A 23,073-nucleotide genomic window follows, 5' to 3' on the forward strand; every position below is an offset into this window, starting at 1 on the left:
ATAGATAGATAGATATGTTATAGATAGATATGTTATAGATAGATGTGCTATAGATAGATAGATATGTTATAGATAGATATGCTATAGATAGATAGATATGTTATAGATAGATATGCTATAGATAGATAGATATGTTATAGATAGATGTGCTATAGATAGATAGATATGTTATAGATAGATGTGCTATAGATAGATAGATATGTTATAGATAGATGTGCTATAGATAGATAGATATGTTATAGATAGATGTGCTATAGATAGATAGATATGTTATAGATAGATGTGCTATAGTTAGATGGATGGAAAAAAAATGTTCTTGAATGTTTGTGTAAAGCACTGTGAATTGCCCTGTTGCTGAAATGTGCTCTACAAATAAAGCTGCCTTACTAAAAAGAGAGCTGTGAAAGAGAGAAAGCTTGACAGAGCCCAGAGGAGCGTGTTTCCGCAGCATGTTGCCGGAGGAGGGCGGGGTCAGGGTCGGATCGAGGCGGGCGGTGCTTACAGTCCTCATGCCCCCTCCTGCCCTCCTGCTCGCTGCGGGGGAAGAAGAAACGTGAACTTGAACGCCACATTCAGAGCTCAGCGCAGAGGAGTCCAGGCAGAGGACAGACAGACAGTCCTAGTCCTCTCAGTCCTCTCAGTCTGTCCACCACCGACCAACTTATCTGGAGAAGAAGGATTGTGTGTTTTTGTTTGCTTGTTGGAGACTCTTTCGCAGAGATGTCCAGGCGCAAAGTTGGAAGCAGACCGCAGCACCTGAGCGTGATTCAAGGTAAGCAGAGCAGCGGTGTGTGGCAGGACACGCTGGACGCGGATGTGATGTTGTTTTTAGGGGTGAAAATCCACTTAATCCAGCTCACAATTTGGCTTCATTGTGAGTTTTACGCACATGGATTTGGAGACGCGCTGGTTACCAAATGATGGATGTTATTGTTTTTAATTCTTTTAAATTTTATTTTTATTTTTTTTTTAAACTTTTTTGCCATTAATACAAATTAACAGGCAATTAATCATCACAACTGGGCCTCACCTGACACACATGTACACACAAACAAAGTAACACCACATAAGGATTGAGTGGACACACATCCACCCACATATATACCTACAAAAACTATACATCCAAGACAATTAAGTTCATTATTCCGGACTAATCTATAACTAACATCCATCTCCTCTTAAAAATAGGCAGTTTCAGTTGTACCTGGGCAGTCATGTTTTCCATCATGTACACCTGTTTGACTTTTTGTAACCACTGAGCAATTGTTCATCCAGTTTTTAATTATTTACAAGCATGTAGAGTAGATTATATCTTTGTGTATCAATCATGCCAATACACAGGATGTAGGTAAATATTTAAATAAAGGGTTGTATTTTTGTTGCTGTGTTGTTGTTCATGATGTGTTATGTTGCTGCAGCCAGTCAGAGAGTCATAGAGAGGAAGGACCGGTTTACTGGCACGCTGTGTGTTCAGAGGCTACAGGTCCGAACATGATGATTAATATATCCAGGTTAGACCATGATCAAGTTTCTGTCTGGGGGGCAGTTTCTCCTCCACTGCTTCTTCTGGAGATCATCTTCTAGCTGTTTGAAGCCTTTTTTAGAGAACTGGTTTCCATCCTGTTTTATTCTTGTTTTTTGTTTTTTTTATATTTTTGGACAATTAAATAATGTTCCTCAATACAAATGTGGGAGATCCTATTCAGACTCTGCTTATGATCCCATTCAGACTGTTCAAACACGAAGACAACAGTGCAGCTCACAAAGAAACATGTGATGTTTGAAGGGGAAACAAGAGGGAAACTTTAAACATTTTGTTTTTTACAGTTCTCTACTGGAGACCAGTGGTGCGTGTCTGGTGTGACCACAGGCCCTGACTCAACTCTGTCTGTCTATGAGTGAGTGTGTGTGTGTGTGTGTTTCTCTCTCTCTCTCTATGTGTGTGTGTGTGTGTTTCTCTCTCTCTCTGTGTGTGTGTGTGTTTCTCTTTCTCTCTCTCTCTCTCTGTGTGAGTGTGAGTATGTGTGTGTGTGTGTGTGTGTGTGTGTGTGTGTGTGTGTGTGTGTGTGTGTGTGTGTGTGTGTGTGTGTGTGTGTGTGTGTGTGTGTGTGTGTGTGTGTGTGTGTGTGTGTGTGTGTGTGTGTGTGTGTGTGTGTGTGTGTGCGTGCGTGCGTGTGTGTGTGTGTGTGTGTGTGACCGCGCCTTGCAAGTCTGCACAAACAGTGCAGCCCTGAAACAGGAAAGGTGACATTTTTGAGTAACAACTGGCGAGATCCGACTTCAGACTGTACTGTCTGTACCTGTCCTGTATGTTAGCCAGGGCAGGTGGATCCAGTCCAGGCATCAAGGTGTGCCCATGACCGCGTTGAGCAATACTGACCCCCCTTTCCTCCTCCTCCTCCTCCTCCTCCCCACCTGGCCTGAGCTGGAGGCCTTTCTTAAGAAATAGCCAAAGTTTGCTCAGACTCTGAGGAGCTTTTGGTTCAAAGTTGTGTCCACTTCTTTGCACTTGTCTGCAGACTGCATGCGTGTCAAAGTGCTCCCTAAGATTTATCAGATTAGGAGCTGTCCTGTACATGTTTGTGATCACAGGATCTACTCTTATCTCTAACACCTTCAGTCTATTTTTTTTTCTTCTTTTATTGCAATCCACTTCCTGTTGAGAAACTCCCACTGCCAGCTTGTGGCTGGTAGGGCAAGTTCTAACTGTGAGTAAAAAGTGAGAGCTTTGGTCATGATGTTGCCTTTTTATTGAATCAATAACTTCACTTGTCAGCACATACATGTAGTGATTGTCACATTAATCTGAGGTTGATGTCATGCTGAGATGGACAGTTGGAGCTCCTCTCTGTCTCTCTCTGTCTCTCTCTGCAGCAGCCTCAGTCACAGAGCGGATCTGTTCTGGGTCGGTTAAAGGAAGTGGTCAGTATTGGCTGAGCAGATTGGCCTCGTTGCTTTAGAGCTTACAACTGAAACTCGCACTTTCAATCACCACGCCTGTTTTGTTGTTCCACTGAGGTGTAACAGTACTTCGGGTTGTTAATTTGTAGAACGGTCAAAAACTCCTGAGAGGAAATCCAGATTAACTGGGACTCTTGTTGGAGAAAGTGTGGATCAGCACATGTTGGTGTTGTCTGTATATTCAGCCTTTTTATTTGGAGAGAAAGTGGGACGCTTTATGTCAAGAATACTCAGCTTCAGTATTGATTTCTCTCTGTGTATTTTGGAGATATGGGTAAAAAAAAAGTGATGTGTGTAAAAGTGATATCTCTCTATGGCTGCAGATAAAAATGATTTAGAGAAACCGCTCTACGGACCTTTTTTTATAGACACCGCCAACTATCTACGCTCCATAGAAAGGATGATTTACACCCATCGAGAAAGACAAGGGTGGAAAATACTGGATGAAACGGGATTGTCTCAATGACTGTGTCGAGTGTCGACGCCTGTCGAGTCCAAAGTGACGTGTTTAAATGTCTTGTTTTGTCCGACCAACAGTACAAAACCCAAAGATACTCACTTTACTGTCACATAGGAGACTAAGAACCAGATAATATTCACATTTAGGAAGCTGGAACCTGTGAATTTATGCTTGAAAAATTAAACAATTAATATTCTGTCGACTAATCGATTAATTACGGTGCTAATGGTGTTGAAATCCCTGTGCCTTGAGCTGTGCTTGTGTTAAATGATCCTATTTGTCATGTTTTTGCGCTGCACATCAGTTTCTCTTAAAAAATGTTTATAGTAGGTCAAATTAATGTAATCTCTGTTGATAATTGAACTTTCTCTCTTCTCTCTCAGATGTCACTGACATGGCGGACGGCACCACTCCATCAGACGACCGGCCTCCTCCGCCTCCTCCTCCTCCTCCTCCTCCACAGGTCCGAGCCCCTGGCGAGGGTCGTGACCTCCTGACCTGCGGCCAGTGCAGCCGGGCCTTCCCCCTCGCCCACATCCTGGCGTTCATCCAGCACAAACAGGGCGGCTGCCGCTCCCGAAGCCAAGCCCCGAACGCCAACGCCACGCCCCCCTCCCCTGCCAACCGAGCACAGCATCAGCAGCAGCGCGTCGCCGAGCCGGGTCCGGGCTACATCGAGCTGAGGAGAGGGGGCCGAGCGTGGGGGGAGGAGCCCGGCGTCAAGGTGAAGGCAGAGCACGGCAAAGCAGGTGAGTGCTTGAAGAAGCAGAAAAAGAAGGCAGGTTGCTAATTAGTGACTCTGTTTTTTGTTTTGGTATATATATTTTTTTCTTCAACCGCCCCTCCTCTTCATTTAACAACTGTTCCCCCCCCACCTCCCTCCCGAGTCCAGCTCATTAGCTAGCCGTTGCCATTAGCAGACCTGCGTGAGTTAGTGACGCACAGGCTAATTGTGTGGAAAGGATAGGCGTCAGGAGCGTTCGGAGGGCACCGAGGGTCCCCGAGGGCTCCACACTGAGCACCTGAGCTCCTTCTCATCTCCCTGACTGTCAGTCTCTGAGGTGGAGTGGCCAGGTAAACATGTTTCTCCCTCTCTGTCCTCCACTACGCCCTGGACAACAGAGACCGGACCCACGTCCTCACAGGAGCAGTGCTTTAACGCCCTCCTGGTCCTTGATGGTCGTGCATCACAGTATGAAATGGACAGAGGAGCGGATGTGAGGCTGTTTCGTGCAGCTCTCCTCGCTGTCATGACACTGTAATGGAGAACGTTGCATCATGTGCAGCTCCTCTGCCATCTCCCACTGATCTGCCCCGGGCCGAGCCACCTGAGCTCCTGGGAATCTCCTCCATCCTCCTCTTTTTTTTACTTCATCTTATGCATCTTGCTCTCCCTCTTCTTCCCCTCGTTGTCATATTTATTTCTGTGTCCCTCTCTTCTCGTACTGTGCATCAGACATTAGCAGTGATTTTCCCTAAAGGTCTTCATGCTGTTTCCTTTTAGAGAAGAAGAGTGCAGACGCCGAGATGGTCGTGGCCAAATGTGACATTGTCACGGTGGAAGTCCATCAGCAATTCGTGAATTCTCATTAAAATCCTTTTTGAAAATTTCACGTCAAATTTGAGGAGACTTATTGTGTTTCTCCTGCAAAAGGTCAGATCTATTTGAAGGTCATGCTGTGTCTCTTTAGTGAGGGATGTTGCAAATGACTGTAGATGGACAGAGCATCTTGCATTGTAGGTGCAAGTGCCCCTTTGCACATTTTGAAATCCTCTCTGTCGTGCACACACATACGTTAGCAGTTCCTTCCTTTGTGTAACGCTCAGGGGACTGGTGCACGCACCATTTCCGTCCGTCCACAATCTCTTTGTTTTTTCTATTTCAGTCTGTTTTTCATCTCTCGCTCTCTCCGTCTCTCAGTCGGACAACCCACGAGTTTGGTGATTTTTGTGCCCGCAGGATTATACAACAAACCTAACATGTGCACACAAGGCGAGGGGGGGGGGGGGGGGGGGAAGAGCACGACAGCTTGTGAATAATGGAAAAAGTGGATAAGTTTGGATTAAAGTTTTATTAGCGAATGTAGGTTGCATTTGTTTGGAGTCGGTAATTGCGATTTCGCCCAGCTTTTAGTGTTTTTTTCCTCCTCAGATTTTACAGTTTTGACGTGGAGTTTGAGTTCTTGCATGTTGAAGCAGCAAAGGGACAATTTTTAATTGGACGTGCAGCCTTGTAAGTAATAGGAAGTCTTGTTGTTCGGTGGAGCATCTGAAGCTTCGGAGAAGTGAAAGAGCAGTTATCCCACAACATGAAGGCCCTCCATGTATTTTCTGTATTCAAGAGAGAAGCGGCGAGGACGGAGGAGAAAAGGGAGTGGGATGGATTACCGAAGAGCCGCGTGCATCTGTCTCATTCCTTTTTATTTATTCTCCTTGTTTGTTTTTTTTCCTCATCTCCAACATCCCCCCCTCCTCCTCATTTCTTCCCCCCATCTTCAACACACTTTCGCTTTGCCCTCTTTCAATTTCTCGCCCCCCTCCCTCCTTCCTCCTCCTCCTCCTCCTCTCTTTTCTCCTCCCTCCTCCTCCCAAGGGAAAAGAGATTCTGCCTGCTGCTCGTTAGTGCTCCCAGCCAATCTGCATTTTTAATTAGTAGTTATTGCTTCTGCTTAATATTCAAGTGCTACCCCGGGCCAAATGGGAATCCTTACAAAAAAAAAAAAAAGCGAGGGGAGAGAGGGAAGGAAAGAGAAACCGGCTGGGTATTGTGTTTCACTCCAGGACCCCGAGACAAAAGCCCCCCCCCCCCTGCCCCCCTCAGGGAAAGATTTGGAGGGTTTTGGGGGGGCGGACGGGTGATGAGGAGAGCCGAGGTTGGAGGATGGGTCTCAAGTACGATCCGAAGGGGTGACATATTTTCGTGGTGTCTCTTGGCCCCCTGTACTACATTATAATCTTTTTATCTCATTTTCATTTTATCTCCTGAGCCCTGACCTACCTATCTCTCTCTCTCTCTCTCTCTCTCTCTCTCTCTCTTTTTTTCCTCCCGCTCTCACTCTTCACCCTATTTTTAAAAGAAGTATCTCAACTTCTCCTGGGTTTCTCCGCAGGCTAGGTTAAAGGACATGAACACCACAGCTCCTCTCGTCTCCAGACAGAGGGAGGGCGGGAGAGAGAGGAGAGTGGGGGGAAGAAAAAGAGAAAGAAACAGTTGCTCTCTTTTTCATCTTCACTCTCCTCCCCCCCTCCAGTAAAATACAGAAGGATTTGACTTGAGGAAACATGAAAGAGGCTTATACCAGAGTCCGCTTTGAACCTCTCCAAAAAAAAAAGAGAACTGTTTTCCCCCTCAATTTGGGGATCTTCTCTCCAATTTTGATTTATGCAGAAAGGCCTCATTTGTCAAGCAGGCTGAGTCAGTGCCTGATTTGCATAAAGCGTTCATTTTCTACGTTCTGCTAATTAGCAATTTGCAGCTTAATTGGAGAGTGGCTCTCAGTTAGGAGACAAAGCTATCCACATATAAAAATATCTCCAGATGTACTTTGCAACACGACTGTGTCTCTGTCGGTCTGTCGGCTTACGGAGACCTATTTCTCTATTCTGAGCACACGTTTTCCTTATTTTGGCGTTACTTTTTCATCACCTGACCCTCCTCTTCTTCGTCTTCCATTCATTTGAGTCCATATGAATGTGTCTGTGCTTTTATTCTGGTAGATGTGGCTTTTATCATCCTGATATTCATGTAGCTGTTCAGTATTTATAACTTTACGGCGTCTTTTAAGTCGTCGTTTTGATTTTCAACACCCAACTTTACTTACGCAACTCTCACGAGATGGTTAAGGTTAGGCATCGATGTCTTAGGATAGGTCGTCGGGCAGCGAGTCTCGCAAGAGTTTTTGCAGATTTTCGCAATTTGCAGGTTACATTCTAGACACGACCTCAAAAACCCACTGTACACAACCTGCTCAGCATCAAACAGCAGACAGACACAGTTAGCGACCAGCTGGTGAACCTAGTGGATCTTGTAGCAGCTAAAGAGACAGATACTTCCAAATTCAGTTGGTGGAGACCAAATACAGAGCTAAAAGAGAGTGAAATATTGGACTTACATTCATCAGGTGGACACAAAATAAATATTAATGTTGCTTTGTATCAGTTGGATGTGTAAAAAGGCAACTTTTTGCTAAGTTAGCCGTATCGAGTTTAAAATATGTCAGGTGTTGTGTCCACAGCTTGTTTCTCCTGCGCCCCAAAGTGGCCAGAAAAATCAGTTATTTCAGGTTCAAGTTTCAAAAGAGATATTTTTCTATGCTCTTGTATTCCTTACTTAACAACTATTAATCAAAATGCTAACTCAATTTTGTCCATCTTTGTTTTCCAGTGTCTGAGGAGCCCTCCTACTTCACCTGCCAGCAGTGCGAGGGTGTGTTTCCATCTGCGTGGGCGCTCTTACAGCACGCTCAGCACACACACTCCTTCAGCATCTATCAGGAGTACGAGGACGACGACATGGACATGAGAGGAGGAAGAAGAGGAGGACTTAAAGGGCACAAGCCTGCTGCGGCCACTCTGGACCCTCGCCACCTGAGCCAAGCTCTTGCCTCCGCCTTTCAGCCATCCGCCCTGCGCCTCAGTCGCTCCCGTCAGACACACACCACCTCCTCCACCTCCTCCACCTCCTCCTCCAGTAACATGCAGGCTCTGAACTTCTCAGTGCGGCTCAGGGAGCTCGCCGAGGGGAATAACAACACCGCCACCGGCAGTTCCCCCGGAGGCCTGGTCTTGTCTCCGTCCTCATCTCCACCAGCAGCTTCTCCCTTTCCTCGGACCAGCACCCTCCAGGGGGACTTCCACTGCGAGCTGTGTGACCAGAACTTTCTGTCCCTGCGCGCCCTGTCCACCCACCGCCGGATTCACTCCTGCGACAGGCCCTATCACTGCGGAGTGTGCGGGCATGCCTTCGCCCAGAGCGGCCAGCTGGCCCGGCACATAAGGAGCCATCACAGGGAGGCTGGAGGTGGAGGAAGTGGATATGAGTCGGTGGAGATGGTCGTGATGGAGGAGGACTCAGGGAGGCACGGGATGAGAGGGAGGTTTCAAATGCAGCCAGCTGGAATCATCATGGGAAAGGGAATGGTAGACGCAGAAGCGAGAGCCCAGGGTCCCTCCGAGTTAGACCTGAGCCTGCCCAAACACCCGTCCATAGCTTCAGGCCTGATGCTGCTGACCTCACAGGTTAGACCGCCAGACAGGGAGCTGCTGAGGCTGTACCAGCGCCAGAGAGAGGGGGGAGAGGGAGGGGAGGAGGAGGCAGAGGGGCCGGGGGAGCCTCAGCACACCTCACCCTGCGCCAGCCCCTCTGAGGGCTCGCTGGAGAGCGGAGAGACGGGGGGCAGTGGCGAGAGCGGTATCGCCAGTGGCAACTGCACGCCCAAACGGCCAGAGATGGGCGACAGAGTGCGAGAAGTCGGAGAGTGGGAGAACGAGAGTGGAGAGATCATAGAGACGGAGACGGAGTGGAGCTCAGCCAAAGTCAGCGAGGTAGTGCAGGAGTGGCAGAGGGAGAACGAGCGGAGGAGTGTAGGAGGAGGCGTAAGCGGCGGCGGGGGAAACAACAGCAGTACTACTGCCAGTTCAGCTGGGAAGAAGAAGAAAGACGAAGCCTGCGAGTACTGCGGTAAACAGTTCAGAAACAGCAGCAACCTGACTGTGCACCGCCGTAGCCACACAGGTGAGCGGCCCTACCGCTGCGGCCTCTGCAACTACGCCTGCGCACAGAGCTCCAAGCTGACGCGTCACATGAAGACCCACGGCACGCAGGGAGCCAAGGCCTCCTTTCTGTGCCAGCTGTGCTCGGTGCCCTTCACCGTTTACGCCACTCTGGAGAAACACCTGAAGAAAGTGCACGGCCTTAGCCACGCCAGCGTGGGAGCGTACGCGCAGGCCAGCGCCGCAGACACTCTGGCCGCTATAAAAGCCGAAGAAGATGCGGTGGTGGTGAAAACGGAGGAGGACGAAGCCAGTTTGGATCAGATAGAAATGGAAAACAAAATTGAGAGTGATGTGGTGAGAGGCATGGAGGTGGAGGAGGTGGAGAACGAAGACATAGCGGCTGCTCTCCAACCTGAGAACAACGCAGAGTTGAGCTTAGCTTTGACTTCCGCGCCATGAGAACTGTTCTCATTCACTAACTGACATTAAAATAGCACTGTATAGGATTTAAGTCCCCCCTTCAAATATAAAGAATTCGTCCCATCATTTAACGGACAGTCAACAGGAATCTAGTTTAAAGAAGAAGCAGCAGCAGGCGGTCCCGTCCTCTCTGCCAGCGCCGAGGCACAGCAGCATGTTCATGATTGTATGCAAAGCTGCTGGTTGAAACTAAGTGCCTACAGTTCTTTAGACCACAGAGCAAAAAAACAAGGCCATGACATTCAGCAGGGAGATTACCAGAGCTCTTGAACAGGAAGTGAACCGCCACAGTCCACGCAGACACAGGAAACCGATCACCATGTTGCAGTGCAGGATGCAAAAGACGAGTGATTTATCTCTCTGGCGACCCGCTGGACAGGTGGAGACAGACATTAACTGTCAGATAAAATAGAGAAGGGATTATATTGAATAAAAGCCTAGCAATAGAACGATGTTAATATATTTTCAGCATCAGTACACGGAGAAAGGTCATATTGTGTTTCCTGTAGCTGTTGCTGGTTTTTCTTTCGAGGAGACCTTTTAAAGACGTTTGAACAGACACGGGGGTGAAATGAATCCAAACACTGTCTGCCTGCAGTTTGTCAGACTCCTCTTTTTAAAGGCGCTTGGCTGTCACAACACTTGTCACTTAACGTAATGTTTACAGGGCTCACGGAGCCTGGCAAGGTTGTGCTCCTGACTTTGTGACAGTATGTGTGGATGATTTTTTCTGTTTTTTTCTAATTTTATAAATGTGAATAAGGAGACTTTAAAGCCTCATCTACTGATTTTTTTTCATGATTCGTTTCTATGCATAAAAAAAAAAATTGCAATTTTACATGTGAAACGGGTGTGTATTATTATTTTTCACTATTTGTACCTATTATTGTGATGGTAATTTCTCTCTTTCATTGTTTACATTTGTAAAGTGCCGGACTGCTTGAAGCTCGTGCATGTTTTGCAGCCATTTGAAACCGTTTTTTTTTTGTTTGTTGTTGTTGTTGTTTGAATTATTCCTAATTTATGGATGCTGCATGTCGGTGATGTGTGTAACTGCTGAACTACAGGGTTGAGAGGTGCAGGAATAGCTAGTCGGTTGGTGGAGTTTTTGTGGGAAGCACTTGGGTGAATGTGTTTGTTTGTGTGTACATATTGAGGGGGGGGGGGACAAAATCCTCAGGTGACACTTCTACTTGAACCCTCTGTCCTGTGTGTCCAGAACATGACTCGGCAGGTCATAATTGCCGTGTCGTGCTTCTGCCAGATGTACGCAAACGAGGGTTTAAGAAACGCAAGTTACGCGAGACGAAATCTGATCATTTAACAAAAAAAACAAAACAGGACAAAGTTGTCAAGTAGAGTGCTGCCAATGTTTTCGTGACTACTGTGATGACTTTGTGTGACTTCTACTTGCATTCATGTCAGGGAAAACAAATTCTTGTGTGCGTTGTGTGATGAATGAGTGCAGTGTAACTGTTCAGGGATAATATTTTGTACATAGATTTGACATTCTTGCTGTTGCTATACTTATTATTGTTATTATTATTAATATTAACTGCCTCCACTTTTCCGAGCATCGTCTCCTTTCCGCTGAACACTGGCTATTGTGAAGCTCTCTGTCTTTGTAAACTTGACACCATTTTTGTAATTCACCTCCTCATGAGGAGCCTCAATAAAGAATTGAGGTGAAATGTTTTGTATTGTGGAGTCTTTTTCTGCTTGCGGTTGCTTTTCCGAACCCTTCTTCTTCTTCTTCTTCTTCTTCTTCTTCTTCTGGTAGCCAGAACAAAGCTTTTGAAACTATTTTTAAGAATCTTTTTTTCTCACCAGGATGTTGTCTTAGTCAGAGTGGGTCGTTTCTCCGAGGACCACAGTCAGCGCTGAGTTATTAATTTTTAATGCGAGTGTTTGGATTAGGGACCCTCACTCCTTGTTTACATCCCTCTGATGTTACTGGCTTTGTCTGGAAACGCTGTAATGTAATTCCAGTGCAGTGTGTGTGTGCGCTAGTGTGTGTGTGTGTGTGTGTGGATGTGGTGTCAGTCATCCTGCAGGTTGTGAGATGGGTGCAGCGAGGTGTGATGGGACACGGGCGACAAGCTTTTCTCAGGATACAAAATTGAGGAGGGGCAGTTTGGTTATTGTTTGTGGGCATGTTAGGAGGCAGAGCAGGGTGGGTGGGGAGTGTCAAGGGGTTGGGATAATTGCTGACTCCATTTTAAGGGCATAAAAAACCTCTGCACCAGCATCTCTGGCCTTAACCCCACCCCCCCTCTAATGAAAATGAAGTTCTATGATCCCTCTAGCTCATTAACAGCAGGTCTTTTAATGAGCTTTCAACAGGGTGGGGGCTGGGTAGATGAAGAGGAGGAGTGGGGTTGGATGGTGGAGGGTGTAGTTGGGGGTGGGGGGGTGGGGGGGGTTATTGCACCAGATGCACACACGCCCACTCCTACCAATTACCATTGTGTTATAGAGAATAAGGAGGAAGTGAAGACCGAAGCCCCTCAGACCCAGATGAGTCAGTTTGTCCGTTTCTCTCCACAGAGACGAGGAGGCAGAACAGTACAGGTGACATCCTCCGTCTCCCTCTGGTAAACGCTGCCCTCCCTGTCTGCCCAGGCGCCACAGCGAGCGCCATTTGGTGCTCGTATGGACCCAATTATGTAAGGTAAGGTGATACACGGCAGAACACAGCACAGTAGCCCCTGCAGCAAGTGGATATCTTTTCCACGTCCCAGAGTGCCCTTTGTCTTCCTGGGCCGCTGTCAAAACCTGCACAGGACAATATCAGCACCCGAACCAGCCAATCACAGCATGAAGAGTTTATAAAGTCTGCCAATAGGAGAGTGAGGCTGACGCTATGTGTGTTTTCTGACCAGCGACTGCCCCTGGGCACTAGTAACTTTGAGATTGTGTGTCAGGTCCACAGAGAAAGCTTTTGTTGGTCTGGATGTTGGGAGAGGTCGCTTCAGGACAGAGACACAACCCACACTGTTACAGGGGGATTTTAATATGCTACACACACTTTAACAACTTTTGCTAAACGCTCTCTACCTCTATAACAGTAAGATATATTGATGTGGGGAGAAGAAGCATCTGGGATTTTGGTTGTTGAAACATTGTGAGGCAGTTTAAATGTTGTGCTTTCTGCATCTAAAGGGCTGCATTACTGTTGAGTGATACGGATTTCTGAACTTATTGGGCTGTTTGTGAATTAAAAGAAAAAACACAGATTTGATTTCCCTATCCCCAGGGTCATTGCCAGGATGTTAGAAATACTAACTTTGATTTTTGGCATTTATATTTAGTTCACATATCAAATATATTGCTAATATATTTTATTTCCCGATGCATGTGTCAATTTCTGCTCTGGTCTTTTCAAAAATAAAACTACTTAGTTAGGTTTAGGAAAAGATCGACTTGGTTAGGTTTAGGAAACAAAACTACTTACTTAGGTTTAGTAAAAGATCGTGGTTTGGGTTAAAATAACACCGGAAGTGGCGTAACTTAAGTACGGAAGTTACATGACAAATAAATCAACATTGACTTCTGGTTTCATGCGGGGTACGAACACCGGTCTACTGGGAGAAAGTCTGGTATTTTCTGAGCCACCCATCCACCCCGACCTCCTTACTCTGCGGCGTTTGTCGCTCTTTATACTTCCTGGTTCACAATTACGTGGATTACATAAAAAATAGATTTTGTGGGATGTATACGGATTACAGTGCAGAACTTTTTCGTAGGTGTAGCTACGAACTGTTAATGAGTCTGAACTAAGAAACCGCCCATTGTCTCAGTCATAATATGATGTCAAAGAAAAACATTCAGCAGCATTATTTTCAGGCCTAAAAATGTGCTGACTGAGCCATATGAAAGCTCGACCTTGTGGGTAGTCTTTGTAGACGTGAAGTGCAATTTTCTGGCAGTAGTGGCACCATCACAAATTCAGGTTAAATTTAAGATGATTAGCTCTGAAAATGCTCACAACAAAGGGAATGTCGGAGCTCTATGTTTGCTTTCCTACAGGGCAGGCCTGTGGCCATAAGAGGCTCTCACTTATGTATGAGAAGATTGTGCTTTATCATGGAAAAAGCCAATTAACTGAGAGTTTTTAATTACATTTCTCATGGCGTACTGTGTGGAGCCTCCAATCATCTCGGCAGTCCCTGTCCTGTTGTCCTCTTCCTCCCCAGTATAGTTAAGGAGGAGGAGGAGGAGGAGGCAGAGGATTAAATCATCGGCAGGGCAGACTGAGACAGGGATAACAAGAAAGAGAAAGATGCATTCGGGAGTGATCAGACAAACCACAGGACTCCCTCTCTGCTCTTTATCCTCGCACGGTTCCCACAATCCCCACCTTCTCTCGCCCGTCCCTCCTCCCGCAACGACCGCAGAGTGAAATCTGAACCCTGGTATTACACCCGCTTCACCTCTCCCCCCTCACCCTCCCCTCACCCTCCTAACCTCTTAACAGTGAGAGTGTGGGAGGACGGAGATGAGAGGCGACACATACCCGGGCAGCCATCCGTCAATCCAGTGCCTCTCTTTGCCATTCAACACCTTCAGATAATGAGAGGATGGAAAGACAAGAAGGGTTCATTCTTATTGGGGGTTATATAATGTCACTGATCACTGAGGACGAGCTTTGAGGGAGGAGTGCCAGTTCTGTTCGGTTTGAGTACGAGGAAGCACTGATGAGACGACAGGCTGGTTGATTTAAAAACAAAAGGGAGGAAGTTCAGTGATTTCTCTTTTTTTCACAGCGTGAGGCAGTGTTACATCAAACAGGCAGAAATTGTTGCCAGTTAATGATGGTGAAAATACATTTCAAAACTAACCTAAATAAGGCTCTTCTCTGAGTGAAGGCCATGGACTTGTTTTCATCCCAACTGAGGTTGTTTTTCGACAGATTGTAAAGACAGGGTGTGGTAGACAGACACAGAAAAACATGCACTCATATGGTGAATACAACTCTTCTTCACAACAAACTGCCCCTGTGAGAGACATATTACCGTCTGAAATCAGCTTTCAGTAGTTTTTAACAAAATACATGACTTAATATGATATAGCTTCAGTGTTGTGTCTTCCTGGTCTTAAAGGCTGCATTGTTGTTATGTGATATAGCTTTTCTGATAGCTGAGTGAATCCAACCACTCATAAACCAATACTTCTACCTGCTTGGCTAAATTATCCACAATAATATATATTTTTTCCAAATCGGACACAATTTAGCCTGCTTAGTTTGGATTTAATACACGATACGATACGATACGATACGATACGCTATATATTATGATACGATACAATACGATACGCTATATATTACGATACGATACGATACGATACGCTAGATATTACAATAAGATACGATACGATACATTACGATACAATACGCTATACATTACAATACGATACGATACGATATGCTATATATTACGATAAGATACGATACGATACATTACGATAAGATACGATACGATACATTACGATACGATACACTATACATTACGATACGATACGATACAATACAACAAAACATCAGATAGAATATGATACAATACAATACGTTATACAATATATTAGATACAATACATTTAATACAATATGTTCGATATGACACAATTTGATATAATATGATTAAATACAATGTGATACAACACAATATGATACAATGCAATACAATATGAAATTATACAATATAAAACAACATGTTATAATAATACACAAGATACAATATGTTCGATACGATTCAATGCTATACGTTACAATATGTTACATGCAATACATTGTATACAGTATGATACAATACTATACATTAGATACAATACAATATCGTATTTACACACGACATCTATTGCACGTCTGTCGTGGAAGAGGGATCCCGCCTCAGTTGCTCTTCCTGAGGTTTCTTCCATTTTTCCCTGTTAAAAGTGGGATTTTTGTGGTTAAGTTTTCCTCATTCGATGCTAGGGTCGTACTGTAAAGGACAGAGGGTGTCGTATACTACAATTGCAGATTTGTGATTTGTGATATTGATTTATACAAATAAAAATGACTTGACTTGGTATACAATATATGGTACAAAACAATACAATATGATATGATGCGATACAATACGATAAATACAATATATTAGATACGATATGATGAAATACAGATCAATGTGATACAATACAATTCAATAAGATATGATACGATGCAATATGATATGTTGCAATGTGATAAAACACAACATGATGCGATGCGATACAATAGGATACGACACAACATGATTATTCTGAGTGGATCTTGACTCAATTTTAGGTACTTGGAAGAACTGTCCTTCATCTCTAAACCTATTTTGCTTGCTCTTCCATTTTGGTCTCTGCACTGCAGACAGAGCTGTTTCACAGCCACCCTGTCAGTCAAGTGTTGTTCATACAGTTCATAACAGTTAGTTAGTTCGTTACAATGCCGGGTTGTATTAGGATCTTCTAAACATCAGCCTGCACACAGGGACATGCTGACTGACAGCAGTTGTGTCTGAACAGTTGGTGGGATAACCAAACATCCTGTTGAGCCACTTGGAGCTGTTGGTGACCTAATGACATAGTAAATGGTGTCCACTTGAAAACCTAAATAACACACTCACACCCTCACTGTAACGTTTAGATTGTGTGTAAATAAAAGTGTAGTTTAATGGGTTAATATATCATTGTTTTGGTGTCTGAACTGGATGTCTGAAATATATGTATGACCTGAATATTGGCAAAAGGTGACTTTTATATCACATCCTGTTTACTGGTAAATATCTCTAAACATCTGCACCACACTGTCCATGTGTAGAGCTTCAAGGGTGAACTAAAGTGAAACCAAATCACAAGCTAAAGATAATGGACGAGATGAGGTAATCAAACATCTGCCGGCTCAAACACTCTCTGACAAACTGTTCCTCAAACGTCTGTTACTCTCTTTGTCTTTCATAAACACACACACACACACACACACATTACTCTGTTCTTGTTGCACCTGGTGACCCTCCTTGTGAACCTGACAGAAAACACACACACAGTTATTCAGTTGCTCAGGTAATTGCACACATAAACTATATATTCAGGCCAGTCAGTTTTGTACAAAAATGCAGGAAAAACTGGATTTGACCGTACACCCCTTTATGACCCCCCCTCCTTACACACTGACAGTGATGGGGTCAGAGGTGTTACCTGCTAGCATGCATAGTGAGGTTAGGTAGGTAGAGTTCAGGCCTATCGATAGGTGAAAATGCATTTGTTCCCTGCAGGCCTGAGGGCAGGTGAACTGCCAGTTCTAACCGCCTCGGCCAGCGTCTCACACACAACAACAATCCACTGTTATATAACGCTTTATGTTTCAGGCATTGCATCTGTATGACGAATCCTTGATTACATACTTAGCTGTAGGCAACTTGACATTAGACATTAAGGCAGCTGAGTGCTTCATCACTACTGTTGTTGTTTTCCTTTCTATAGAAACACTAACACGTATTCAACAGCTGGGTGGGCGTTACCCTTTAACAACAAAGAACTATTAAAGATTGACGAGAAAATGTTTATATTTTTTATATTATAATTGACAGATGCCACATTTAAACTGTGACCAAAAAATACATTGAAAAACTTAGTGATAAGAATAGTATGGTGATGCAATACCAGTGGTCTTTACTCAAGTAAAAGTACAGAAAAAAAGTATCACCAGCAAAAAAAAGCTAATCATTATGCAGCAGAAGGCCCCCGTTAGAGTTATAGTGTGATATTTTTTAATTATCAGATTATTATTTACATGTAAACAGCATTTAATTTCAGAGGAGCTCATTCTAACATTCTTTAAATAATGTTGGGCTGCTCAATCTATAACAATTTATCATATTTTATAAACTGATCATATGTTTTGTGTGAAAAATCTTAATCTGCAAAGTAACTACTGCTGTCAAATGAATGTTGTGGATTAAAAATGCACTATATTACAATAAAGTTGAGTAGAAGTAGAAGTTATTATATAATGGAAATACTCATGTAAAGGACTGTTCAATAAATATAGAGGATTAATAAAACAGCGTGCCATAAAACAATCTCAGTATTGAGGAATATAGCTGGACAGCATATTAAGAGTATTATATAATATGATATTATGGATGTTAAATAAAAATGCTATCATGTTAAAGTCCCTATGAAAGCTGAACAAAACAAAAATATAGTAACTCTTTACTGCCCTACACTGGAAACTAGCAGCAAGTAATGATGTGACTCAATTTCAAAATTAGTTGAACCATAAATTATATAAAATATATCGCCTATCAGCCTCAGTATTAGTATTAGACTTATGTGGAAAAATAAAATGAAGATTAAGTGAAAAATATTAGGTCTTAACAAAGAACAAGCTCAAGATGTAAGAAGTTTATTTATAATAAAAAAATAAGTCAACAGACATGAAATACAGACATATGTTAAAATCAGCATAATTAAAAAGATAAACACAAATCTATTAAAGGTATATTCTAGTGATTTCTCCTCAGTGTTCCTGGGGGCTGACCCGCTCAGTCTGGTGTGATGTGTGTGAGTGATGCGGCAGAAAACGGGCCAGGACAAAGCCGGTTAACCAGCGGGGACGGTGAGAGGGGCCCGGGGGCTGCTGGTGCCGGGGTCGTGGGATCAGAGCAGGTCGTGGAGGTGTGGGAGTGTCTGCTCGGCCCTCTGACCTTTGTCACCGAGGCTTCCTATAATCCCGTCCTCAAAGACCATACGGACATAATGGAGAGCCCATGAATGGAGTTAAATGGTGACCATTAGGCGGATCTGTGTCGCTATTCTTCTTGTTTGTTTAGTCCCGGTCAATCTCACGTTTTCTGTGTAATCAGGCGTATGATGGAGGGACGGTTGGAGACGCCTGGAGAGGTCTGGAGAGGCCTGCTCTGAGCACCGCAGCACAACAGTTTACGGGAGATGGATATCCACCTAAATGTAATGAAAGACAGACACAAGAGGGCAGAGAGAGGAGAAGGAGGGAGGCAGTAATTGGATGTCCACTTCAGATTATTTGAGTCCCGACCAGAGTTCATAAGTGGTCTACACAGGAGGAGGCCAGCGCACCCCTTCCCTAAACGGTTTGGTCAATATAGGCTATAGGTAGGCCTATCACAGCAAAGCAAGTCCCTATGAATAGTCTATTATTACGCCGACATTGAGTCTCATACTGAAGCACTGACAATCAATTTTCTGGAAACTAGTTTTAAAAAATCTATCAATTAGATGAGATTATTTTATTTGAAGGTAATTTTAAGTGTTGTAAATTAGAAACAAAGAAGAAAACTACCCAGGAAAGAAAGATTTGTGTTGGAAAAAGGTGAAATAATGTTTCACCATTGTTTTTTTGGTTTATTTATTTCATTATAATAAAGCACCCTTTATAAAGTGCTACTTTAGCATTCGTTGCAACTGATGGCTTTAATAGATCAGTTATAAACCTTTAATTAGAACAACGTTCGGGTTGCCAGGTTGTAAAGTTGATCTGGCTGTTGAGTCATTGTCATTAATAGAGCCTCACTTTCTAATAAGCCGTTCAACTCTGCAGTTATAAACGTTAAGTTATTAATAAAGGGTTTTTCGCAACAATCCATCAAGTTTTTAATTGTTAATAAATTGTTAAGACATGCATTTTGGTCATTTTCCAGTCCATCAGAGGTCTGTTGGAGGTGTCTGATAAACTAAAATGACAACGCAGTGCTCAACTGGAGGAGGACAGAGATTGTTCACAACCTGGTAACCACAGATTTGTTCTCATTAATGGCTTATAACTGATCTATGAAGAACTTGTACATGATTTATTAACATTGATAAACATTTATATCAGTCTAGCAAATAAACATTATCATGAAACTGGATGTCCTTCTATCCAATGCAGTACTATTAATAATAGTAACACTAACGATAATTTAAAACTCATTTTGTTCATAGAGAGCTTGTGATAAATATTGTATATGCATCTTTATAACAAAGATTCCTGTCCTTTACTTCCTCATGTTTGAATGATGTTTAATCCTATAGCATCTTTTTAGGAGAATATTCACTTAAAACAAAAATATTCATTGAATAACTGAAAGCATACTGTGAGAATCAGCTCCTCTTTTCTCTCATTCAAAAAGTGATGGCTGAACAGTAAGAAGACTGTTTAGAGAGATTTTAATGAGTAAATCAAAACTGTAAAACTTGGATAGGTTCATCATTTATTGACCAAAAACACAAATTATAAGCTCAGACAATTTAATTTTTCTGTCTGTTGCAGAAAACTTATATTAAAGCACATTTTCAGGTATATTCTATAGCTGACAAATAACACTGAGAAATGCAATTCAATCTGAACCTCCTACATTGATAATTAAAGTCATTATTTGTTCTGTGCTTCTTCTCTACACCTTGTAAGCAGGGAAATTGAACAATGTGTGTTTACTGTCAGTTGAACAGACGTGGAGTTTTTTTTTTTTTTTAAAGATGCCTTTCTCATCACCGTCTTATTTATTATCATCACCTCAATTTACAGTAAACCCCTCCATACAGTGGATGTGGTGGCTTGTGGTCTGGTGCCTTTATGTGGAGTAGACTGACACCTAGAGTCACTTTGAGGCAACTGACAGGCTCTCATCTTATACAGTAAGCACACTCCCATTCAACAGAACAGTATCCAATAAATAATAAAATAGGTCTAGGCCTACATAAAATAAATGTATATGTCTTTATGCTCCATGAATTGATCTGTGGCTAAGTTTCCTTAAAGGGGAAGTACGCCCATTTTCTAAATTCATACATGTTATTCCTATGGTCGAAGACAGTCCAAAAAATATAAGAACAGTTTTTCAGAATTTCGTTTTTTCTTTAAAACAATGAGCTCAAACCTCTGAAAAATTAAGTACAATTGTCTACAATTAGCACAATAACCACTTACACGTCTTGCTGATCAAAACTGATGAGTTGATTCTCAGTGAAGTTGTCGTCCTCTTCACAACTTCTAAACATTATTTCATCATTTGAGCCATCACATGAGAAACGATCCATTCAATTATCAAAATCTGCCAGACATGCATGTATATTCCATAAATGTCTATGACATGGTGTTACGTACTGTGAGGAGGTACAATTAGTTGTTTTTTATTGAACTACCGCAGCTTTTTTCATTGTTGCAGAGTTTTAAAAAAAAAGATTATTGGCATGGACACCACTTTGTGGCAAATTTTCTGTTCACTGTACATGACTTCACATGAAAGCTCAAAGGTGAATTGTAAACACAAATGTGTATATCCTATTTCTGTGTACTACAGTATTCTACAGTATTGACTTTTCCCAGTAAACTTTTACCTGCTGTTGAAATCAGACTCTAAAAAGCTCAGTGCGATACACAACAGCATTCAGGTAGACAAAACTGACATTTTGGTAAAGTACAGTAAGCAGTCATTGTCAACAAAAAGTAGGACAAAACTGACATTAATAAATAAGAAACATTTCCAGGGTTGACTACAATAGTGAAAAATCATCTAAACATTTTGAGCAGTACGACTCACATGATGATAAAACAACTTTTCTTTTTGGTGGCCAGTTTACTGACACAATAATTAGGATTTGAAGCATGAATTACGTGTTTTGGGTGAGTTACTACCTTTTGCAGACATGCATTAGAGTTGTGACAATTTGCACTTACAGTTTAGAGACTGCCAAGACTTTTTAAAAAAATAATAAGCCAAAGCAACTGAGAAAAACTGGAACAACTCTCTCCAAATCCAAAAACTAGAGAGCTAAAACTCAAACTTATGATGTCATAGGGTATAAAGTGTGGAGCTGCTCCATAGATAATGAATGGGGAGAGATGTTATAGACACTGAGAGCACCCAGGGGAATGATCTGAGTATATGGGGACATTTTCTGTTTAGAATAAAGCTCATTTGAGTCTAAAAAAAAACACCTGCAGGTCCACAAAATCAGCCTCCCATTCATTGTCTATGGAGCGGCTCCAGACTTTATACCCTATGACATTACAAGTGAGACTTACTTCTCTGGTTTCTGGTTTTGAGAGAGAGCAGCTCATGTTCACGTATATTGTTTGAACTTTATACCAGGCCATGGAAATAACATATTGTAATTCAATCAGGAGAGACTCGTATGAATTGAATGGTAATTTATTACAAAGTGCACACATTTATGAATAGTAACAGTCTTTGGCGATTTAGACCCAATGTGATTATAGTAAGGGGGAAGTGATGCCGTAGTTGGATTTAGGATCATTCCCCCCAGGTCTAGACACTGGTGATTTTGGTAGTGAAAAGAGTGATGCAGATCCGATGAATGAAGTGGAGCAGGATTATTCTGATGTGATGAATCTGGAGGTGATGGGGTGGTGGAGGGTCGCATCAGTTTGTGCTGATACTGACACTGAAAGCAGCATAGAGGAGAACAGTTTTAAACTTTTGACAGCAACGATGTGATTTGTTTAGGGAGATATGGCAAGATCTGATTGGTCACTGAAAAGAGAGCCGCCCATAATCAGCTGACATATTAATAGCCCATGAGAGAGAGACCCAGAATAAATGAGAATGAATGAGATTGCACCCATATTCTTCCTGACTGAATTTATGCATAAGCTTCATTAGAATAAAGCTCATTTTAATTTAAAAAAAACAAAAAACAAAAAACACCAGTAGGTCCACAAAATCAGTCTCCCATTCATTGTCTATGGAGCAGCTCCAGACGTTATACCATCTATTTAGCCTGTGCATATTTTTCATGTTTAGATATTGTCAATGTTACTACATCATATTTAAAGGGGAGCTACGCCCATTTTCAAAATTCAAACATGTTATTCCTATGGTCTAAAACAGACTAAAACATATAAGTAAACATGAACAACTCTCTCCCAAATCCAAAAACTAGAGTGCTAAAACTAAAACTTGTGATGTCATAGGGTATAAAGTGTGGAGCTGTTCCATAGATAATGAATAGGGAGAGATGTTCTAGATGACCCCCAGGGGAATGATCTGAGTATACATTTTCTGCTTCACAACTGACAACACTACAATAGAATAAAGCTAATTTGGGTATAAAAAAGAAAACCACCACAAAATCAGTCTCCCATTCATTGTCTATGGAGCAGCTCCAGATTTTATACCCTATGACATCATAAGTTAGAGACTTACTTCTCTGGTTTCTGGCTTTGAGAGAGAGTAGCTCATGTTCACAAATATTGATTGAACTTTACCAAGCCATGGAAATAACATATTGTAATACTTAATTTAGGTGGTGCTCCCCTTTAATTAAAATGTTGGTTATTTATGATTCTCTGTCTAAAACATTTTGGAGACTTTTGTTGTACAGGTATAGTGGCAGGAACAGGTACCTTTGACTCTAAAGTCGTGATTCTTGAAGCTTGTAGCCTCTCTGTGCCCTCTCAGGATGATA

The 23,073-nt window shown here is 42.7% G+C and overlaps 1 protein-coding gene across 1 annotated transcript; it reads left to right on the forward strand.

Moving 5' to 3' along the window:
* Positions 1–469: 469 nt before the first annotated feature.
* znf296 (zinc finger protein 296) lies at positions 470–11,307 on the forward strand. Its single transcript, XM_037774641.1, has 3 exons — positions 470–772; positions 3,805–4,170; positions 7,806–11,307. The coding sequence occupies exons 1-3, from the start codon at positions 721–723 to the stop codon at positions 9,593–9,595; spliced, it is 2,208 nt and encodes a 735-aa protein (XP_037630569.1). The 5' UTR covers positions 470–720; the 3' UTR covers positions 9,596–11,307.
* Positions 11,308–23,073: the final 11,766 nt, after the last annotated feature.

The sequence above is a fragment of the Sebastes umbrosus genome, chromosome 7 (genome assembly GCF_015220745.1).
Source record: "Sebastes umbrosus isolate fSebUmb1 chromosome 7, fSebUmb1.pri, whole genome shotgun sequence".
In the NCBI taxonomy this organism is placed as follows: domain Eukaryota; kingdom Metazoa; phylum Chordata; class Actinopteri; order Perciformes; family Sebastidae; genus Sebastes; species Sebastes umbrosus.

Excerpts from the sequence above, each read along its gene's own strand:
- znf296 (XM_037774641.1), top strand. The coding sequence starts at position 721 with ATGTCCAGGCGCAAAGTTGGAAGCAGACCGCAGCACCTGAGCGTGATT. Across the intron at positions 773-3,804 it reads GCACCTGAGCGTGATTCAAG|ATGTCACTGACATGGCGGAC; the intron begins GTAAGCAGAGCA and ends CTTCTCTCTCAG. Across the intron at positions 4,171-7,805 it reads GGCAGAGCACGGCAAAGCAG|TGTCTGAGGAGCCCTCCTAC; the intron begins GTGAGTGCTTGA and ends TTTGTTTTCCAG.